Here is a 23,217-nt window from a genome sequence, read left to right as displayed (position 1 = left end):
CTGAAATGGAACGTATACATCAAATCTGTTGCCAAGATTGCTGGAAAAATGCTTGGATCACTCTACCGCTCCAGCAAATATCTCACTGCCAATGCAATCCTTTATATGCATAAAAGCCAGGTATGCTCTAAAATGGAGGTTTCAAAACCTAATAGGTGATGCCCTTTTCTCTTTTCCGCAAACTCTTTCCCATAGAAGAGACGTTGCAAGCCTCTCTCTGCTCTATCGTTATTTTCATGGCAAGTGCTCGACAGAACTCCAATCTATGGTTCCTCCTTGTCAAACTTTCACAAAAAAACGCTCTACTAGCTACAACCACTACAAACGATTTCCCCCAATCCCTATCTGTGCTTAAATCTAAACACAAATTCCATGAACTAAGTTTATTTCATAGAACTACCCGTCTGTGGAACACTGTTCTGCTTCCTGGTTGAATACAACATGGTAGCCTTCAAATTCAATGTAAACAAATTCTTGTTGAGCCGTCCCCATAAATAATCAAATTCAATCCAATCTACACCATTAACGATTACTACACTACCACTTTACATTCATTAACCATTATCCTCGAGTGGCTTTTGGACCTTGATATGTGATATGACTCCCAAGTAGAGAAAACACAAAGAAAACTTAATATAAATATTTTCTAAGATTTTCAGATAAAAGGGAAAGTATGAAATGGAAAGAACTTTATGTATTAATTCTGGTACGATTTGTGAAGATTTGAGGATGGGGTAGTTCGTTGTTTGTTAGCAACCAAGATAAGAGCAGTAGTGTAAACAATCGAAATTATTAATCTTCATATAAAATATTTGAAAACCAGGTTTTATGTTTTAGATATCTTTGTTTTTTTTTTTTTTTTTTTTTTAATATATTTTATGTTTTAGACAGTTCTGTTTTTTTTTTTTTAAAGTAACATATTTTATGTTTTAGACAGCTCTGTTCTTTTTTTTTTTTAAAACGTATTTTGTTTTAGACAGCTCTGTTCTTTTTATTTTTTAAACGTATTTTATGTTTTAGACAGCTCTGTTCGTTTTTGTTTTTTTTAAACGTACTTTATGTTTTAGACAGCTCTGTTCTTTTTTTAAAAAAACGTATTTTATGTTTTAGACAGCTCTGTTCTTTTTTTTTTTTTTTTAAGTATTCTATGTTTTAGACAGTTCTGTCCTTTTTTTAAAAAAACGTATTTTATGTTTTAGACAGCTCTTTTTCAAAAAACGTTTTTTTTTTGCTAAAAAACAAAAAAGAACAAAAAACCAAAAAAAAAAAACCCGAATAAATCTTAAATTTGGATAAAAAACTAAGAATTTTTCAACTTTGAAGACCACTTATTTAAACCGCCCTTTCTTGCAGTTCTCATGGTTTCTGATGAGAAACATCTAGCTTCGAAATACCATGATTTAAAGAAATTGCATATTTAGACTACAAAGAGAACTTTTCTTTTTTTGCTGCTATTATCTAGTTTTCAACACATGCACACATGTGGTATTAAATACTACATATGATACTATACAATAATATTGCACTATCCATTGATACATGCGGTTTCAAGGGGAATAGGAAATCTTGCCCATTGGGTTAAAATAGTTACATTTTCTCATTTCATGGGCATGGTCTAATGGTCAAAATATGTGTGGAACTTTTCACCAACTTGAAAAAAAAAAAAAAAAAAATGAACATTTTTTTTTGGATAATTTAAACGCGAAGAAAATAATTGGGACGCTGAAAATGTACACAGCAAAACAATATGTTTTATTGTCACATTGATTATACATTTGTAACGCAAATTAAAAAAAAAACATATTTACAAATAAATATTCTCCATTTTTTTAATACATCTTTCTTAAAAAACATTCATACATTTTCTTCTACACTACCAACATAAATAAATAATCCCCAAAATGTTTTTTTTTTAAATTTGCGTTAAAAATAGATAATCAACGTGACAATAAAACATATTGTTTTACTGTGTACGTTTTCAGCGTCCCAATTGTTTTTTTTTGTGTTTAAATTGAAAGATATATCAAAATTTGAATTTAACTTATAGTATTATGGTATCTGTTCAGTGCACATTTACTTATAAGCATGGCAAACCCCTTATAATTCAATGGCTGGAAGTTTTTTTTTTTCCAAAATAAACAATTATAAACAGAACAACTCATAGAAATCTATCTATATTCTTTTTTCATTTTAATATACTTTCATAGAAAAGTTTCTGTTATGTCACAAAAAAATATTTTCTTTACGTCACAAGTGTCACACTCATACATTAATTCTATAGCTAATATAACATACTGACCCAATGGGTCACGGGTAGTCTAGTCTAGTATATATATATATATATATATATATATATATATATATATATATATATATATATATATTTATTTATTTCAGTAGTTTACATTCCAAAGCCAAAAGATTGTATATATAAATGTTTATATTTTTTCTTACATGTGTTTATTGAATAAATAAATAAACTATTATTATTATTAATGCATAAACTAGTGATGGGACGATTTCAATATTTTTCCCAATTCCGATATTGACTCTGTACTAAATTCCTGATTCTGGTACAATTACCAATTCTAATTCTTTATAAATCTCTAAATATTTAACTATAGAGCTGTTATTTTCCAAGATTTCTGTAAAAACACATATGCTAAATATGCAGATATTTTCCGAAATGTAAAATTATACTTGTGGAGGATGATTTATAGAGTTTAGCTTCACTGGTATTTTAAAATCAATAAATATTCATTATTTTATCATCATCATTACCAGCAATGGAAGATTTTGCTTTAAACAAAATAAAATACAAAAAGGCAAAAAATTGTTTTGGCATGGGAAATAGGCACCAATTTTTCTGATTCTGATACCCGATTCCGATTAATCGTCCCATTAATAGTATAAACATATATATTTTTTGGCTTTGGAATATAAACTAATGATATACATCCTCTGAAAGTATTAAAGCATCTTCACTGAATTTAATTGTGCCAATTGGAAAAAATTTTATAATTTATATATATCTATTATTAGTATATATCTTATAATTGGAACTTAGTTTCTTAGAACTGCATGTCTGTGGAACTCTTTCGATTGCCTGCTTCCCAGCTGACAACAATCTGATTGTCTTCAAGTCCAACCTAACCAAGTTCTCGATGAACCGTCTCCCTAAGTAATCCAATTTACAAAAGTCCCACTACTTATGTTTACTACGCTATAATCACATTGAGTAATGTGTACCCATTAACTCTTATCCTCGAGTGGTCTCCGAGCCTTAATAAGTGATGATTCCTGTGTAAAAAAAAAAGCATATAGATATATATATATATATATACCTATAAAAGTGAACGTGTCTGTGTGTCTGTGTACATTTCCCTACGCAATAACTCTGTCAATTTTAAGTCTACAGACTCGAAATTTGATATATAGGGTACTGAAATTTCGGAAAATCTATGTGATCGGTTTTCGGCCAGAAATGTGGCTGTTAAGGGGTCAAAGTTCAACGATTTGACTTTTGAGAACTCTACCAAACTCCTCCGACAATATTGGGTCTAGACACTTGAAATTTTAGATATAGGTTCCTTGGACATGGATCTAACTTAATAACTCAATTTGAGCCCAAAACAATAAATGTTAAGGGGGCATAATAGGGGTTAAAGCTAAAAAAATTGACCGTTTTTTCTTTTCTTTATTTTTTTGCTCAGCATACACCTCCAAACACCCGGGCAACGCCGGGCACCCATGCTAGTATATATATAATTCTCTTATTCACGTATGCTTAACTGTTTCCTCCTAGTTATATTTTAATTATTTTTATTCTTGTATTTTATACCTACTTTAAAATATATCTTTCATTTCCAATCTAAATGTCACCAAGCCAGTTTTTATCTATATTTCACATTTTGTATAATTCTGACCCTTCTCTTCTGATGAGAAGCATTTAGTTTTGAAATGCCATGATCTATAGGGGTTTTTCTATCTTACCCTTTCCTTATTGATCTGATGATATAATAATCTTATATGCAAACTTTATTTCTCATCTTTGACCTAACACACACATTTTTATATATATATATATATATATATATATATATATATATATATATATATATATATATATATATATATAAAGTGATAAATATGATATGGTATAAATTTTATTTTGGGAGAAGGAAAATTAATCAGAATGTTCTATTTTGTGGTAAGAGTCTAATACATTTCTTAAATAAGATTTGATATATTTATTTAGTAAGGGTGCATGCAATGTGGTAAAGATCAAAACAAACACCTTTTATATAAGTCATCTTTAGACGTTTCTTCCCTGTAAATGGAAAGAATTTTGTTTCTTTTTTGAGAAAGAGAGCTACTCTCGAAATATCAAAATAAATAGTAAGAATTACTGAAAAATAAGTTTAAGAAAAATATACATATATATTTTTGTTCATCCCCTCTTTCACTATTCCGTTTTGTTTCCCCACATTACATACAGCCTGGACAATTACTTATGATTATTTTAGTGATGGGACGATTCAATATTTTTCCAGATTCCGATACAATTACTGATTCTGCTTCTTTTTAAATCTCTAAATATTTAGCTAGAGCATTTTGATTTTTTTGTGAACAGATGTTTCACTGCTTAACTCCTCGCATAGTCCTCTGTAGACATGATCTCAAATAGTAGCCTCTTATGTCCAAGTGACAATATGTCTGGTTCAAGGTGAAAAAGATAAAAAAAATATCAATGAAAAAATACCAACTTTGTGGATATTTGTGGTGTATTTTTGAAGTTTTAATCAGACATACAAACCTACATACACATAGACAAACGCTCTTTATCTAATAGATTCTTGGTTCACATTTGTTTGTTTACCAAAATCATATTCAAAACTCAAGAACAATTGGATGCCACTATGGAGACACAGTCTGTAGTCTCGTGCATAGCAAACACATGGACACAATGCACAACACTTCCACTTTGAGACATATATGGTTATCGCCTTATTTCCAGCAGTTGCATGTTTCAGCTGATAGGTGGCAATATTAACTTCCTCTTCCATCTCTCTCTTTCTTTCCCATGACATCAGACAGGAAAAGACAGGCACTCACGCACTCTGAGTTTGGGTACACATGCAGAACAACTTGATTATGGAACAATCTCTGCATATCGAACAACCTTACACTTTGCAAAAAATCATGAACAACTGTGCAGTCACTGAATTAACTTTGTAATCACATTAAACAAAATCTGTTATTCTCACATGATTGCAGAAGTCAACAATGCGCACATATACACACACACACACACACACACACGTGCATTTTTCACCAAAAGCTCTTGTCTACATAAAAAAAATGTATGAATATTCTTTACTTATTTTAAATAAAGTCTGCGGTTATAAATAAATAAACCTGGTATCAATTTCCTATTAATTTATGTTGTTGAACACGTAATTCATACCGCAACACCACTCGTTGCAAATTCACGAACAACTTTTTCCACAAGAAAAAATACTAAACAAAAATTTTAAATACTTGCCTTGTTATTAAAGCTCTGCTTAAGTAGGAAAAAAAAAACCAGTTTGATTTTATTATATTTTACTACAAGGCCAGCATTTTCCCATGCATGGAGTATTGCTGCCACATATGCGCTGGAGCATCTACCACTAGTCTCTCACTCTTGGGTAGGACCCCAAAAAGATTCTTCAATCTAACAGGTCCTACTTTGTCAACAATCTTGCATCCCCGTGCCTCTTTTACAAGTATTTTAATGGGATGTGTTCTTATGAGCTTGTTGCACTTGTGCCCCCCTCGATGTACATATCCTTGACTGATCCACTTAGCAATAAAATCACACCATTCACTGTTGAGGTCCCTAAATCATCGCAAATTAATGAACAACCTTTCATTTTCTACAAGAAAACTATAGAACAAAGAACAAAAATAAAAAGCCAAAAAAAATAAAACAAACGAATCTGTAAAAATTTCTTTCGTTTAATATAAAATAAATATAATACTCAAATGATAATTACTTAAAGGATAATCAACAATTGCTGTGAGAATCTTTAGGTTTTTTGTCATCTCCAGCGGCGGCGGCACTGTCGTTGTTGCTGCCGTCATCATCGCTTTTGACTTCTGAATGTGTTGACATAATATCGCTGTGCAGAGTTCCGTTGCTGGTCGTTTCATCGTCATCGTTGCCAGAGTTCTGCATCTGGTCACAGATGGGTTTGTACGATGCCATTATCTTTGCATAGTCTCCATCCTCGCCCTGCGCATCAGGCTGACTGTCAAAGTAGCATTCCTCACTGTCGATACTGGACATAGCCATCGCGTACGACAGATTGCTGGCTTCACTTAGATCCGTCTGGTCAGTTAAGTCAACTGATAAACGTTTTTCTTCACCGCACAACTCCATGGCTCTCTTAGCTGGTGACATTAGTGGCGCTTGAGCTTCAAGGTCATTGTAATCTGGGGACTCGGGTCTGGGATCGATACCTGCAGTGTCACTGGAAGACGAACTGTGGTCACTCGAAGGATGAATATGAATCTGTGAACATTCCGCAGATTTATCTGGATGTTCCGATTCAGCCTCAGACTGTTCAGTGGACTTTTCCTGCTTTGTGGAAATAAATGTTGGTTCCTCAGAACTAACACTGATGTTTTCCGCACTTGAATTATTTTTACTTTCCAGTGCATTCAATTGGTTGTCTGAATTAACATGATCCATTACCGAGCTAGATATTTGACTGTCGGGGATGGGCTGCTGCTTAACAGAACTGTCAACATGCTCCATAGAGCTGGCACCCTCCTGCAGAGTGTTAGCTTCGTTCTTCACAGGACTGGCAACCTGCATTACTGGGTTAGTCGGATCCTTTGTTGGAGTGGTTGTCTGCTCTGTTGAGTTAGCAACATCCTTACTTGGACTAGCTACCTGTCTCTCTGGGAAAGCTGAATCGTCTATTGAACTCGATAATAAATTCACTGGATCAGCTGGACTCTTTACAGGACTGGATACCTGCCCCACAGGGCTATCAACATTCTTTACAGGACTGGATACCTGCCTCACTGCGCTCTCAACATTCTTTACTGGACTAGATACCTGCCTCACTGGGCTATCAACATTCTTTGCTGGACTGGAAACCTGCCTCACTGGACTATCAAGATTTATTGCTAAACTGGATACCTGCCTCACTGGGCTATCAACATTCTTTGCCGGACTGGATAACTGCCTCACTGGGCTATCAAGATTCTTTGCCGGACTGGATACCTGCCTCACTGGGCTGTCAAGATTCTTTGTCAGACTGGATACCTGCCTCACTGGGCTGTCAACATTTATTGCTAAACTGGATACCTGCCTAACTGGGCTATCATTTGCTGGACTGGATACCTGCCTCACTGGGCTATCCTTGGCCAGACTGGATACCTGCCTCACTGGGCTATCCTTGGCCGGACTGGACACCTGCCTCACTGGACTATCCTTGGCCGGACTGGACACCTGCCTCACTGGACTATCCTTGACCGGACTGGACACCTGCCTCACTGGACTATCCTTGGCCGGACTGGACACCTGCCTCACTGGACTATCCTTGGCCGGACTGGACACGTGCCTCACTGGACTATCCTTGGCCGGACTGGACACGTGCCTCACTGGACTATCCTTGGCCGGACTGGACACGTGCCTCACTGGACTATCCTTGGCCGGACTGGATACCTGCCTCACTGGGCTATCTTTTGCCAAACTGGATACCTGCCTCACTGGGCTATCCTTTGCCGGACTGGGTACTTGCCTTACTGGACTATCAAAATTCTTTGCAGAACTGGATACCTGCCTCACTGGGCTATCAAGAGCTTTTGCAGAACTGGATATCTGCCTCACTGGGCTATCCTTTGCCAGACTAGATACCTGCCTCACTGGGCTATCCTTTGCCGGACTGGATACTTGCCTCACTGGGCTATTCTTTGCTGGACTAGATATCTGTCTCACTGGACTATCCTTTACCGGACTAGATATCTGTCTCACTGTACTATCCTTTACCGGACTAGATATCTGTCTCACTGGGCTATCCTTTGCCGGACTAGATATCTGCCTCACTGAACTATCCTTTGCTGGATTGAATACCTGCTTCACTGGGCTATCATTTGCAGGACTGGATATCTGTCTCACTGGACTATCCTTTACTGGACTGAATACCTGCTTCACTGGGCTATCCTTGGCCGGACTGGATACTTGCCTCACTGGGCTCTCAAAATTCTTTACTAGACTAGATACCTGCCTCACTGGGCTATCAAGAGCTTTTGCAGGACTGGATACCTGCTTCACTGGGCTATCAAGATTTTTTGTCAGACTGGATACCTGCCTCACTGGGCTATCAAGAGCTTTTGCAGGACTGGATAACTGCCTCACTGGGCTATCAAGATTCTTTGTAGGGCTAGATACCTGCCTCACTGGGCTAGAAAAATGTTTTGCAAGACTGGCTACATTGATCTCCGTATTCACTTGATCTTTTGCAGGATCAGATATCTTCCCCACTGGATAAGCTAGATCATTTACAGGATTGGATTGTTGTTGTTCTGGGTAAACTGAACCATTCTGAGCACTGGGAGTTTCTTCCAGCAAAGAACGTGTGATGGGTTTCTCCAAAGAGCTAGCTAACATTTCTGTATCATCAGTTGTTTTCGGTCGGTTAGCATAGTCATTTATGGGTTCACTTCTCTGTCTCACCGGGCTTGCTGGCTCTACCACAGGCTCCACAGTCTCCTTTAATGCTATATTTACCTCACGGATAGGATCCAGATTCTTAATAGACGTCTCTTGACTGAAAAGGTCTTGCATTGGACTCAAGTTAATAGATGAGCCTTGAGCAGAGTTTGAGAAATTTAACAGCATTTTGGGGGCTATTGAATCTGCCTCTGTGTTAATGGCTGAGATATCTGCATCATTGGTGTCTTTTGCTGTGCTTTCTACAATGCCTACATTTACAGATTCTGACTTGCTAACGACTCCCTCTATATCTGTTTGGTTTTGATCTTGAATACTGGAGACCGACTGAGGTTTTACAATAGGTTTCTTAGGGATCGGAGGTGGATCTTGTGTTGGCCTTACAGGTTTTTTAGTGATTGCCGGCAGCTTTTCTGCTACAAATGTGTCTTGCGCATGTCTTACTGGCTTTTTGGCGACAGGGGGAGGCTCAGAAGTTTTTACATGTTTTTCCGAGTTCTTGTTACTAGTTAAATTATCGATCGATGTTTCTGTCGGTTGTTCACAGAATCTTTGAGAATTGTCATCCTCTTTTGTTTTAAACTGGAAGTAATTTTGTCTAGCACCAAAAGGAATGTCAAATGGATCAGCATCATCATCATCTTCATCATCGTTGTCTTCGAGTAGTGGAACTCCTTGAAGAATGTCGTTAGCATCAGACTTGTCATTTTCATCCAGTTCGATAATTGATGCCTTTTCGTAATTTTTTGGTTGCAGCTGAAACATGAACACCATGTCTTCGGAATTGTTGTCCTTTGCCGGTGAGACATGCGGGGAGTAAAATAGCTGATTTATTCCAATGCCAGGCGGCAAGTAATGATTTTCCACATCGTCATCTGGTTTTTCATCGCTCGAAGATGATAAAATTTCCTTTTTATCCGTTTCTTCTGTATTCTCCTCGCCACTTGATCGGGATTCCAGACCTCGGGGGATTGTTTGCGAAGGCTGTTCCGTGCCATTCACAAGACTTGAATCTGAATCGCTGGAATTTGATTTCGAACTGTTCTGTGGACAACTGGGTAGGATGTTTTCTGCAGTTAACATCCGCTCTTCAAACTTATTGGTTAATATTTTCACGTTTGCGGATTGCGATTCATTGTTGAAATAGTTTGATAGATCCAGATGATTATGTTCAGGGTGCTGGTTGATGTGAGCTGAAAACGGTTCAGCTTTTGGTACTTCTTCAGACAGGCTGGCGAGTGGAATTTCGTGGTTGGGGGATCGAACTTGTGGACTGCTGTTGTTAGAATTTACATCAATTTCCGATACCGATTCTTCTGTGACTGTGTCTAGTTGTATCTTCACAGGAGTAACCCTTCCAGACCTTATCATCTCATTGTATAATATTGTATGCTCTGCAAAAGCCCTTAGTTCTGCATCACTGACATTGTGTGGCAGACGGTCCCATCCTTTTTGAGCAAACGCAGTAGACTTTGGTTCTTGTCCAGAGACAACGGTTGGGGGAATAAAAATCTTGGATTCTTGGAATTTCTCGTCTCCTTCTTTAATGAATGTTTGGATTTCTTCATCCACAGATTTGCAGTTTGTTATCTTGTCACCTGGTGTGTTTTGCCCATCAGGCGCATGACTACGAACAAGCTTTATCGATTCAGAAATAACCCCATTGACGAAATCCAAGATCATGTTATCCTGGTATGGAGTGATTTTTTCTGGAGAGCTATCAGCACTGCAGGAGCTGTTATGGTCGTCAAGGGTGATAGTAATATTAGACAATGAAGATTGTAAATGAATGGGGATGTCATCCATTTCATAATCTTCTTTGTCAAGCTTCGCAAAGTTTTCCTGAATTGGCATCCGTGTCCGAGAGCTTCGTCTTACCATTGTGCGACCACGTTCCTGCCTGATTTCTTCATCGTTTTCATCATCCTCATCATCCTCACTGATGGATGGTGAGGTCTGTCGTCTCTGTATTTCATGTGGCCTCAAACCAGAAGGCAAAGTCCACTCCTCAGACTCTTCATCATCGCTACTGTCCCTCAGATGAGGAGAATTACTTTTCAGAGGTTGTCGTTTCCAGTCGATATACTCCTGGTCGCATAATGGGATATTATCACTACGGTCCCCCATCTCTTCATCAATCATGTCAGGATCCGTATCAAACTGTCTCTCATCCTTTGAAATGCATGGGCTAGAATATGGATCTGTAGTTGGGAAACTTTTCAAAGAACTCCTGCTGCTAGGCGGGGACGTTTCCATGCTCTGTGAATTCAGGGGAGAATTTTGACTCTGAAGTTTGGAAGACAAAGCTTTCGGACTTGTTTCGTTTTCAAATGTAAAGTCAGACTTTTCATTCGCAGTGTCTGGTACATAGTTGAGACTTTCCAACATGCTTTCATCGAGGTATATAACATGGCTAAGGGAACCGGAACGGGTGGTTTTCATTTGTGGTATATCGTCAGGTAAATCTGCACTGTTCAGCTCTCCCTCTTCCATTGAAATGTAAGATCCGCTTGCATTCGGACTAGATGTGATGCTGGTTGTGGCTGAGTTATATGGACGGTTTTCTTTTTCGTCCGGAACGTATATGACATCATTACCACACATTACAGCTCGGAGTTTACCAGATCCTATACTGTCCAGCGAAGAGTTACTAATAGTCGGTGTGCTCATAAACTCCTCACATTGGATATTGTCGAATTGTACTGGAACTTGAATCTGGTCTTGGCTAGATCTATATAGTGACACAAATATATGTGGAGCGGATTTTTTCCTATAGGGTCTATTGCTTTGTTTTTGTCCATTTTCCATCTTATTTGGCTCGCTGCAGGAGTTTGACCGCCTCCGACCACTAGAACGAATCTCTTTTTCTTCCAGGTCAAAATTAGCATTGAGGTTGGATTTATTTTTCAAGCTTTGTAATGAAACTTTGTCACTTCCAGAATCGGATATCTCCAATGGAGATCTCGCTCTGTCATGCGGGCTTGGCTCTCCATCTTTGGCAAAGTCAATCACACAACTGTCACTTGTTTTTTTCCTCTCTTCGCCCATCATCATTGTTGGCACAGCTTTACCAGGGGAGATAACTGGTGTTTTTTTGTCCGGCGAGTCGACATTGGTCTGGTAGGGGCTATTGATGTAGTCATCGTGCCATGAAAAGGCAAGGCCAGAGCTACTCATCAGTTCGTGGCTCCGACTTGAGGGGAGGTCACTGAAATACACAATGTCCAAATCTGAATTGTTAATCGTCTAAATTGGGGAGCCTATTTTTTTTTGAAGGGAAGGGGGGGGGGAAGACTGATCTACAGGAGAGCGGTACTAATGTTGATTGCAATGTGCTTTGGAAGAGGAAAGGAGAATAATTTGTATTCCAACGGAACAAAATGACATCCGACTTGGATAAATCAAATCTATTTTGAATTATCATCTCACCACACATTCTAATGCAATTCCTACAGCTATAAAACCTGACAGTGATATGGGACAAGAAAGAAAAAGAAGCAACCTTAGTAGAAGTCAGTGTCCCAAATGATGCTGGGTTTAAACAGAGCTGAGAAGGAAAAGATAACGAAATACAAAGGTCTTGTGTATGGCACGACAAGAAACTGGAATTTTAGGAAGATTTCCACCATTACAATAATTATAGGAGCAACTGGACTCATGGAAAAGAATTTAAAAAACTACCTGGCAAATATACCCGATGAACCAAATGCAAGAGAGTTTCAAACAATTGCACTTAAAGGGACGGTTAGAACCATAAAAAGATCTTTCGGTTGGAATATATGAGATAGCGAGTGAATGTTTGGCCCCCAGTAAGATTCCTATTCCCAAGCTCGAAGAAAATAAAATAAAAAAAAAATAAAAAATAAAAAGTAGGTGGGTGAGGGTGGGGGAACTACCGCAAGAATTGCTCTTATTTCAAAATTATTTGTTAAAAATTGCTTAGTCCATTTCAAACGACTTTAAAAGTAAAAATTTTTTCAACAAGGAGGTCCTCGCTTATTAAAGTTTCCCTTGCCCGACTTTCATGAAAAACATGTGTCTAGCTAACACCCCTATCAATAATTTTCCCCACTCTTTATCTGTGCCTAAACCTAAACGTAGATTCCATGAACAAAGCTTCTTTCTTTAATCTGCACGCGTGTGGAACTGTTCCATTTTTCTGCTTTCCAACTGACTACAATATGGTTATATTCAAGTCCAACATGAACACGTTCTTGATGAACCGTCCCCTTAAGTAATCCAATTTACCAAATTTCCACTACTAACAATTACTACGATATTTTCTCATTGACTACTGTATACTCATTAACCCTTATCCTCAAATGGCCTCTGGGCTTTGATAAGTTGTGACTCCTGAAAAAAAAAAAAAAAAAAAAAAGTCTGAAGGCCACTTGGGGATATGTTTTAATGAGTGTCAGGAAGTCAGTGAAGCGACACCGTGATAATCTGTTGTGGTGGAAATTGGGTAGAATTTGATTATTTAAGAGGACAGCTCAACAAGAACTTGTTTAAATTGGACTTGAAAACGACCATATTGTAGTCAGCTGAAAAGCAGCCCGGTGGAACAGAGCTCTAAGAAAGAAACTTTATTCATGAAATTTACATTTAGTTTTAGGCACAGATAGAGAGGAGAAATTGTTGAGAGTAACTATAGCTAGACAAGTATTTGCTGTGAATATTTTGCAGGGGGAGGAACCATATATTGAAGCTCTGCCGAGCACTTGCCACGAAAATAATGATAGAACAGAGGCTTGTAATTCCTGATCTGAAATGGAACACATACATAAATCTGTTGCAAATGTAGCTGGAAAAATGGTGGGATCAATCTACCGTTCTAGTAGATATCTTACTGTCGATGCAATCTCTACCTGTATAAGAGCCAAGTACATCCTAGGATGGAGTACTGTTGCCATATCTGGCTAGGCGCTGCTAGAAGCACCTTACCTTCCTTGACAGAGTTCAAAATAGACTTTGTAGGCTCTAGTGAATGCCCTTTTCTCTTCGCTGCAACCACTTTCCCACAGAAGAGACATTGTGGGCTTGTCTCTGCTTTATCATTATTTTCATGGCAAGTGCTTGTCTGAGTTTCAATCTATGGTATCCCCTTGCCAAACTTTCAGGGAAAAACACCTTTCTTGCTGAAACCGCTATCAATAATTTCCCCCACTCTTTATCTGTGCCTAAACCTAAACGTAGATTTCCTACTTTCCAACTAACTACAATATGGTCGTCTTCAAGTCCAACGTAAACAAATTCTTGATGATCTGTCTCCTTAAGTAATCTGATTTACCAAATTTCCACTACTAATGATTACTACGATATTGTCCCATTGACTATTTTATATTCATTAACCCTTATCCTCGAGTGGCCTCCAGGCCTTGATAAGTGATGACTCCTTCATAAAAAAACACAAAAACAAAAAATAAGGTCTTTTCTGTGAGAAAACGACACTAGATTATGAAGCCGGTTATTGTTTTAAATAATCACGCAAAAATCAGCAAGGAGGATAACTCATTTTTTAAATTTGAAAACTATGATACGAGTTATCTACCTTACAACCAAAATTTTTTCCCTAACTTTAGAAAGTAAGATATATTATATTTGCATGTACAAAATTCACTCAGAAAATAATTAACTAATCATTATGAATCTACAAAACACAACTACTAGGTGTAAGGGGTCCAAATGTGGGATACTGTTAGTTTAATCTATAGGAGAATAATCTTGTGCATTTCTCTCAAATGTTGTATCTCAAACTGGAGAGAAAGAAAGTGTAAATGTCTGTTTGAAGGTGTCGTCTGCCATCAGACTGCAGTCATCAAAAAGTAGCAGTGGGAGGGGTGAGTGAGAGAGGTCTGTACAGGTCGTTTGCTGGCGTCTCTCTGGCGATCGCAGTTGAGATCCCAAAGAGCTAAAAATAGTCCTTAAGGGGACAGCTCAAATCAATGCGCCCTGGCAACCGATTGGTCAGTGTTGCCGAATCACTAAGGCACTGGGCATTGATCTGCTTATAGAAAATAGTTTGTTAACTGCTACAAATCTACTGTCATGCAAAAAAAGGTTAAAAAGTGTTTTGAAGCCCTTTGATAAAATTCAAATACCTCTGACTTTTATGAAATTTTAACAATAAATATCTCCCAAATTTAAGTTTTTGTTATTTTGAAAGTTTTTTTTTTCGGGGGGGGGGGGGGGGAGATTCAAATATTTCAGATTTGTATAAAATTTGATCCATAATCATTAGGCACCAATAAAGCAAGATTTGCTGAATTTTAATTTCTTTTTTCTATGCCTAATCCTAAAATTTTACACATTATCTAGAATTAAATTCATGTTTTTTTTTTTGTTTTTTTTTACAAAGGCATCACCACATTATCAAGGCCCAGAGGCCACTCAAGGATAAGGGTTAAAGAGTGTACAGTAGAAATTGGTCAATATAGTAATCATTAGTAATGAAAATTTGGTAAATTTGATAACTTATATGGAACGGCTCATCAAGAACTTATTTACTTTAGACTTGAACACAACCATATTGTAGTCAGCCGGAAAGCAGGAAAACGGAAGACAATTCCACAGGCGTGCAGTTCTAAGAAAGAAGCTTTGTTCATGGAATCTACGTTTAGGTTTAGGCACAGATAAAGAGTGGGGGGAATTATTGATAGTGTTTACAGCTAGACGAGTGTTTCTTGTGAAAGTTTGGCGAGGGGGGACCATAGATTGAAGCTCAGTTGAACACTTTCCATGAAAATAACGATACATCAGAGACAAACTCGCAACATCTCTTCTGTGAGATAGAGGTTGCAAGGAGGAGAAAAGGACATCTCCTATGAGGCTACGAAGTCTATTTTGAACTCTATCAAGGCAGGACAAGTCCTTTCTAGCAGCTCTTGCCCAGATGTGGCAACAGTATTCCATCCTTGGACGTACCTGGCTCTTATATAGATAGAGAATAGCATCAGCAGTGAGATATCTACCGGATCGATAGAAAGATCCCACCATTTTTCCAGCGGCCTTGGCAACAGATTTGATATACGTGTTCCATTTAAGATCAGGAGTAATGGTCAAGCCCAGAAGCTTGTCAAAACTTGAGGCCTCCTGAAGACGAGAGCCATTCATTTCAATTGATGACAAATGTGGATTAGAATGTTGATGATGTAAAGAGAGAAGCTTGGTTTTAGATGCATTAAAAGTAACCAGCCACTCCTTTCCCCATTGTACTACGTGCTCAAGATCAGAGGAGAGAGAATTGGAGAGAACTTGCTCGTTTACTGTCTTAGATGTGGTACCATAAATGGTAGTGTCGTCAGCATAAATGTCTACAAATGATGTAAGGATATGATTTGGAAGATCATTAATGTAGATCAGGAAAAGAGTTGGGCCCAGGATGGATCCCTGAGGGACACCGGCATTAATACTGTAAGCTTCTGATTTTTGCCCCTCAACTACTACTCTTATGAACCTATCAGAAAGAAATGATTTAATAATTGAGAAGACTTTTCCAGCTATACCATAGCTAGCGATCTTATGAAGTAAACCTTTATGCCATACACTATCAAAGGCTTTAGATATGTCAAGAGCAATTGCCCTAGAAAGATTGCCACCGTCGAGAGATTTGCTAATCCTATGCGATATAACTGTAAGGACATCTGCTGTAGATCTAGCAGAACGGAAACCATATTGAGTGTCACTAAGAAGGTTATTTTTGTTGAGATGGTTGATTACTTCTGTATTTAACACAGATTCTAGCAACTTACTCATGACGCACAGGAGACTTATTGGCCTGTACTGAGAGGGGGATGAGCGATCACCTGAATTCTTAAATACAGAGCATACTGATGAGATTTTCCAGGGAGATGGGAAACTATTCTCCTTAAGACAACGTTTAAACAGTTTTGTAAGTATGGGCGCTAGTTCAGGTTGAAGTTTTTTGAGTACTATAATTGGAATACCATCAGGGCCAGTTGCTTTACTCGAATCAAGGTTTTTGATTAGCTTGGCAACATCACGTACAGATATACGTATATCACATAGCGTGTTTTCTGATACAGGAGGAAATATTGGGGGTTGGCGGTCTTGGTCGCAAAGGGTAGAATTAGCTGCAAAGTTCTTGACAAAGAGTTTGGCTTTGTCTGATGCTGACGAGATTACCTCAACGAATAAAGATTCTAGACATAAGGTTTAGTATTATTACATCTTGATTTTAATTGCTATAAAGAGACATAAAAGTGGTACAAAACTATTCTGCAACGGACATTCTTCTTTATGGTGAGCTGTCCAAAGGAAAAAGACCCGCAGGAGGACAGCAGAAACAGTTCAAGGACAGTTTGAAGGTCTCCCTCAAACAGTTCGGTTTGTATTCTAACTCATGGGAAAAACTAACCCAAGACAGATATTCCTGGCATGCCACAACTCACAAATCGACTACAATTATTGAATCCGCATGCAATGAAGAATGCAAGAGGAAACAGGAGATTAGAAAAGACAGCAGTCAATACCTCTGATGCAAAAATCATCTCACAGGAGTCTAACATGTGAGAAATACTTCAGAGCTCGAATCGGTCTAACAAGCCATCTACGAACCCACAGAACAATTGTATGATCATGGTCATCTTCGTAAACGATGAACGACCATCATTATTCTTCTAGTTCTATATAAGTTTTAAAAACGTGAAATTTCAAACCAGAGTTTTAAACTATGTGAGAATAAATTCCTCACAAAAAGGAGGATAGAAAGTGTTAAAATACTACGAACATTAAATTAGTATATAGATACGCTAATATAATGTTCAGAGTATGTTATCACTATTGATTTTTTCAGGCTTCCAATAAATTCACTTGTTCTTTGTTTAATTTCAGTCTTATTTTTTGCCCCCATAAACACATATGTAATAACAATGTACGGCACTCATCTGCTTTCAATAAAATCCTCCCAATTATCTCCCTTTTATGCTTCCATTAGTGAATTGGTAGCAACAGTAATCGCTGCAGCAACGTAGTTGATATGGAAACCAGTCATAAAAGACGTTGCTTACCTCCTTGTTTTTTTTTTTAATGATTTTGAACATCAGAAAATTCATGATAACTTTTGTTTTACTGAACGAAAATTGAAATTTTTTTTCACAATATAGCTGAGAAGATGACCTATAAACTGTAATAATTGTTTGAAATTTGATCGAAAAATGAATGAGCAGTGAAGCTTAAAAGCAGTTCTAAATGACTAAAACTGCCACTTAACCATATATTCAAACACTGCCGTGTTTGAATATCTTATGCTTTTTTATACAGTGATGTGGTTCTTGGTTGATTGTCTGTGTTGGATATATACTCGAGAGTAAGGACAAAGAGAAGAACATTCTGTTGTCCTAGCCCTAGTTATCACCTATTCCCCTTTTTAATAAATAGGACCGTCCGAAAATATACCTTTTTGGTATACCATTTTTATTATGCCATCTTTAGACAAAACAAATACTACTCTTGGGTCCTAACCAGGAGACCAAGAAGGTATATTTTAATTTCATATACAGCCCAAAAGCAACATTATTGTTTTAATTTTTAATTTTTTTTTTTTTTTTACTTACATCTTCGGTGATCGGGAGATCTTATTTATTAAATTATTTATAGAAAGTGATCACCTACTACAAACATAAAATTAGCATGTTTTTATACTAATTTAATGTTAAATCTTTTGAATAAATAGGATCTCTTGATTGAAAAAATTTATCATCCAGAAACCGTGACACACGTACGTTAAAAGGTACTACGGTATTAATATATAGATATTAAAAAAAAAAAAAAAAATGTGTACAGGAGTTTCACATGCTAATTTTCTTTATTTATTATAAACAGGAAGTCCGGTTTGGTAAGCGGAACATTCTTAGATTGGTACCAGATTTCACCTGACACCAGTTTGAGTTGCCCAATATTCTTAATCGCTAATTTGAAATTTTATCACATACACAAAATATTTCTTTAATTATAAATTTTCAAAATAAGTTTGAATTTCAATTACACTATTTCAATTTTGGGCAGATCTGGACGAGCTTTCCCCCCTGCCATAAAAATTATTAATCATCGATAACAGACTTAACTTTCATATTAGAGGAAAAATATTTTTTAAAAGTTTAGGACTTTTAATGTGAGGGATCACTTTTAAATTATAATGTTCTATAAAACTTTTCTTTTACAGCACAAAAATAGCTTAATAAGGAAAGTTTTGCTTGTTAACTGAAAAGTGGGGTATCAAATTAATAGAAAGTTATAATTTAAAAGTGATCCCCCAATGGAAAAGTCATTAAATAAACTTAAAAAAATTGTTTGCCTGCTAATATGAAAGTTAAATCTATCATTGACAATAATCCGCAGAAAAAATAAGAAAACGTGAAAAAGAATTCATTTTACGGCAGAAGAGAAAGCTCTTCAGGTTCGCCCAATTTTGCACATTTTTTAAACTAATCATTTGTCTTAAAATTGTATATTAATTCTGAAATAAAATTTATTTACTTTTTAAAGTCATGAAAATCGAACTTTAATCTGATGCTGTAATCGCTGGCAGACATTCTTTTTTTGCTTTTGTTTTCATTACCCACAAAATTATTTCTTTAATTTAAAATTTTAATTTTTTTTCGGAACAAACCAAGGTAAAACTGACTAGTCAAAACATGACAATTTAAACAACTTCTATTTTTACTTATGTAAAATAAATGCAAGAAAAATAAAAAACATGAAACATAATTTAAATTTTCGTCATTCTAATTTATATAAAAAAATAAATAAAAATTGTTTAAAACTTGTTTAAATTATGTTTTTTTTTCTTGCATTTATTTTACATGAGTAAAAATAAAAGTTGTTTAATTTGCCATGTTCCGACTAGTCAGTTTTCAGAAAAAAAAATTTGTTTAAATCATTTCTTGCCTCATTTCGTTCCGTCAAATTCTATGTTGATTTTAAATCACAACGTCAAGGCTACAACGTGCTTATGGCCTTGTGAGGGCAGCCATCTTGGATTCTTACACGATTAAAATGTTTACACAATTTAATTGTGCATTTCTCTTGTTTATATGGGTAAAATAAATTAAATTTTCACTCAAAATGTTTCCTTATGTAATAAACTTTAAGATGAGAAACATTTTGAATACTTTATTTTTCTCATATCTGCAAATCCTATTTAGCGACATTACCAAAAATACTATGTCGTTCCAAATGTATGGTTCATTTGGTTCTCATTTATCCAATAGTGTCTATGCGGCACAAGACAATGAAAATTTGCTCCTTTTTGTATGGCCTTGGACCGAATTTGAGGCTATCAGACTATATTGCTGTTTTTCACAATCAAGAAAAACTATTCCAATAAGTGTACACTCCTAAAATATATCGATGTGTTTCTTTGCGTTCAACACGCCACGAGAAACTGCCTCATTACAGGTTATGGTTAATTTATGACTACAAGTGGTTTGGTTGTTTTCTTTTATGGAATACTAGTGAGGGTTCCCGGCGTTGCCCGAATGTTTGTAGATGCGTGAAAAAGAAAAAAAAAAGTGTTAGTAGGCAGGCAGGGTCGAACCCATGACGCGAAAGCGGAAAAGAAAGTGAAAGAAAACCTGACATCTTACCGTATGCTATGACGCGACAGGAAGTAAAAAGCGTTCAAATTAAGCGATGTCAATCAAAAAGTTGACTTGCACGAATAAGTTAAGAATCACGCACGCACAGAAATGAACGTTGGCTGAAAGCCAGTTAAGCTTTCCCCTTTCTGCCGTTTTATTTATTCATTTCCCCACGATGTTGGGGAAAACCAGCTCCTCACTAAAAAGTGGAGCTCTGCAGTGTCCAAATGAATAGCAATTGAATGATATGAAGGGTTTTCCCCAGATTGATCAAAGCTAATTGCCTTTCTGGATGTTCCAGCGAAAAGGCCGACGAATCGACTTTGCTTCGATTTAATTTTGTTTTATTTATACGAAAAAGACAAACAAACACGCGAAAGGACGGAATAGAGGGAATTTTTTAAAAATCGATCAAAATAAATGTAGAGGCGACATCCATTTTCGAATCATAGATATTATAATCTAGGGAGTATAAGGAAACTTGTAAATAAATATAACCCCTAGCGGGGGTACCTCGCGTTGCCCGGGTGTTTGTAGGTGTGTATGTTTGGGGAGGGGGTAAAGCAGAACAAAAAGGAAACTTAACCCTGTTTAAATATAAATAAAACAATGTTAAACTTCTTAGAAAAAATCTTTTGTAGGTGTAAAAAAATAAAAAAGGGAGCGTTGGTGGCAGGTAGGCTTGAACCTGGAGCCTTGAGACCAATAGGCTGACGCAAAACAGATGCGCTACGGCGACAAAAGCAATGTAAGGCATTAAATATGGCAATTAAAAAGTGAAGGAGTTCAAATTGAGGTCAGATATCATGCTATTCCGCAGTTTTTAAGTGCGTCTTTAATGAGGTCAAATCCTTCTACTGCGGGATAGTTCTTTTGAGTCTGTTTACCCAACTTTGTCTGGTTTTGCTCCCCCAACGTGTTGGGGAAAACCAGCTCCCCCGTTTATTGGGGGAAGTGTCCAAATGAAAGCAATTGTCTGATATGATGGTGAAAACCGACATTGACCAAATGTCCATGTGCCGGGAAGCTGCTGATATGATTCAGTTTCGCTTTTTTATACTAAAAAGCGAAAAACACGCGGCGATCAAAAAAAATCTCGAAAATAGCATGTAAAAGTCAGGAAAATTAAAGATAGACGGGACCCCCATTCTTAACTCGTAGATATTATGATTTAGACAGTATATAAAAAGTTTCAAGGAGTGACCTGACTGAGCGCCCTCCTGAAAAAGCCTTTTGCGGGCATACACAAAAAATGCACACACACATACACACACACATTTTTTCGCTTTTATATTATAGATAAACCATTTTTGAGTAATTTAATATCGATTCAAGAGAGGAACACGACCCTTGCTTCACAATTACACATGCAGTTACCCTTACAGGGAAAATCCATCATCTCTTAAGACTGAACAGAGGCATTGAATCGGATCGAATCCAGTAATTTTGGAAAAAAAGTTTTATGCTTTGAGCTTATTATTTCTTCAAATATTTATTCATGGTGTTTGGTTTGGGTGTTTTGTTTTACAACATATTAACCCTTTTCTGGGTATTTAATGCAGAATCCAGTAATTTTGAAAAAAGTTTTTATGCTTCAAGCTCTTTATGTTTTTTAAAATATTAATTCATAGTGTTTGGTTTGTTTTTACAGCATATCAACTATTTTTGAGTTATTTAAGGCTTAATACAGTAATTTTTGCAAAAAGAATTTTATGCATCTAATAAACTACTTCAAATATTTATTCTATGGTGTTTGGTTTGGTTGTTTTGTTTTGTTTTACAGTATATCGACCCTTTTCAGGTTATTTAACGCTGAATAATTTTGGTAAAAGTTTTTATCTCTTCAAATATTTATTCATTGTGTTTTGTTTATTTGTTTTGTAGAAGATAAATATTGACTTTGTTTTTCACTTTGCAGAACATTATCGAGTTTTTCAAAAGGAAAAGAAAAACAAAAAACAAACAAAAAACAATGACATCAATGTTCAGAGCAGCTTAGGTCAGGAAGCCATCTTCAGATAGCCTAAACTGGTATTACCATTCTGGGTCAAAATGGACCTGGAAGCAATAACTTTTTTTTTTTTTTTTTTTACAAGAGTCACCACTTATCAAGGCCCAAAGACCACTCGAGGATAAGGGTTAATGAATGTAATGTGGTAGTGTAGTAATCATTAATGGTGTAAGTTGGGATGAATTTTATTATTTAAGGGGGCGGTTCAACAAGAACTTGTTGAGAGCTACCATACTGTAGTTGATCGGGAAGTAGGCCAATGGAACTGTGTTCCACAGATGGGCAGTTATAGGAAAGAAGTTGTATTCATGGAATCTGTGTTTAGATTTAGGCACAGATAGAGAGTGGAGGAAACTGTTGATAGTTGTTGTAGCTAGTCAAGTGTTTTTTTTTGTGAAAGTTTAGCAAGGGAGGACCATAGATTGGAGCTAAGATGAGCACTTGCCATGAAACTAACGATAGAGCAGAGAAAAGCTCGCAACGTCTCTTCTGTGGGAAAGAGGCTGCAGAGAAGAAAAAAGTGCATCACCTATTATAGCTGACTTTGAACTCTATCAAGGCAGGATAGGGAACACAAAACAGCCCCTACCCAGATGTGGCAACAGTACTCCATTTTAGGGCATACTATACAGATAGAGGATTGCATCAGCAGTAAGATACCTACTGGGAGTGATAGAATGATCCAACCACTTTTCCAGCAATCTTGGCAACAGATTTGATGTATGTGTTCCATTTCGTATCAGGAGTGAAGGTCAGTCCCAGAAGCTTGTCAAGACATGGAGCTTCCCCAAGACGAAAGCTATTCATTTCAGTAGGTGGGGTGGGGTCAGAACGATTATGATGAAAAGAGAGAAGCTTGGTTTTATCTGCATTAAGCT

General features: G+C 36.7%; 2 protein-coding genes across 6 annotated transcripts in view; both read right to left on the bottom strand.

Moving 5' to 3' along the window:
• The window catches only part of LOC145259266 (polyprenol dehydrogenase-like), a 244,249-nt gene that overhangs the window by 84,307 nt on the left and 136,725 nt on the right, over positions 1–23,217 (bottom strand). The gene's annotated exons all lie outside the window — the stretch shown is intronic.
• On the bottom strand, positions 5,985–11,930 carry LOC145259265 (uncharacterized). Its single transcript, XM_080117100.1, has one exon. It carries the CDS (start codon positions 11,903–11,905, stop codon positions 6,050–6,052), a length of 5,856 nt encoding a protein of 1,951 aa, XP_079973226.1. The 5' UTR covers positions 11,906–11,930; the 3' UTR covers positions 5,985–6,049.

This window comes from Euprymna scolopes, chromosome 34, assembly GCF_053919585.1.
Source record: "Euprymna scolopes isolate OS-2025 chromosome 34, ASM5391958v1, whole genome shotgun sequence".
Classification (NCBI taxonomy): Eukaryota; Metazoa; Mollusca; class Cephalopoda; order Sepiida; family Sepiolidae; genus Euprymna; species Euprymna scolopes.
Note: the sequence above shows the minus strand (reverse complement) of the source record. Positions and strands in the feature narration are given on the sequence as shown.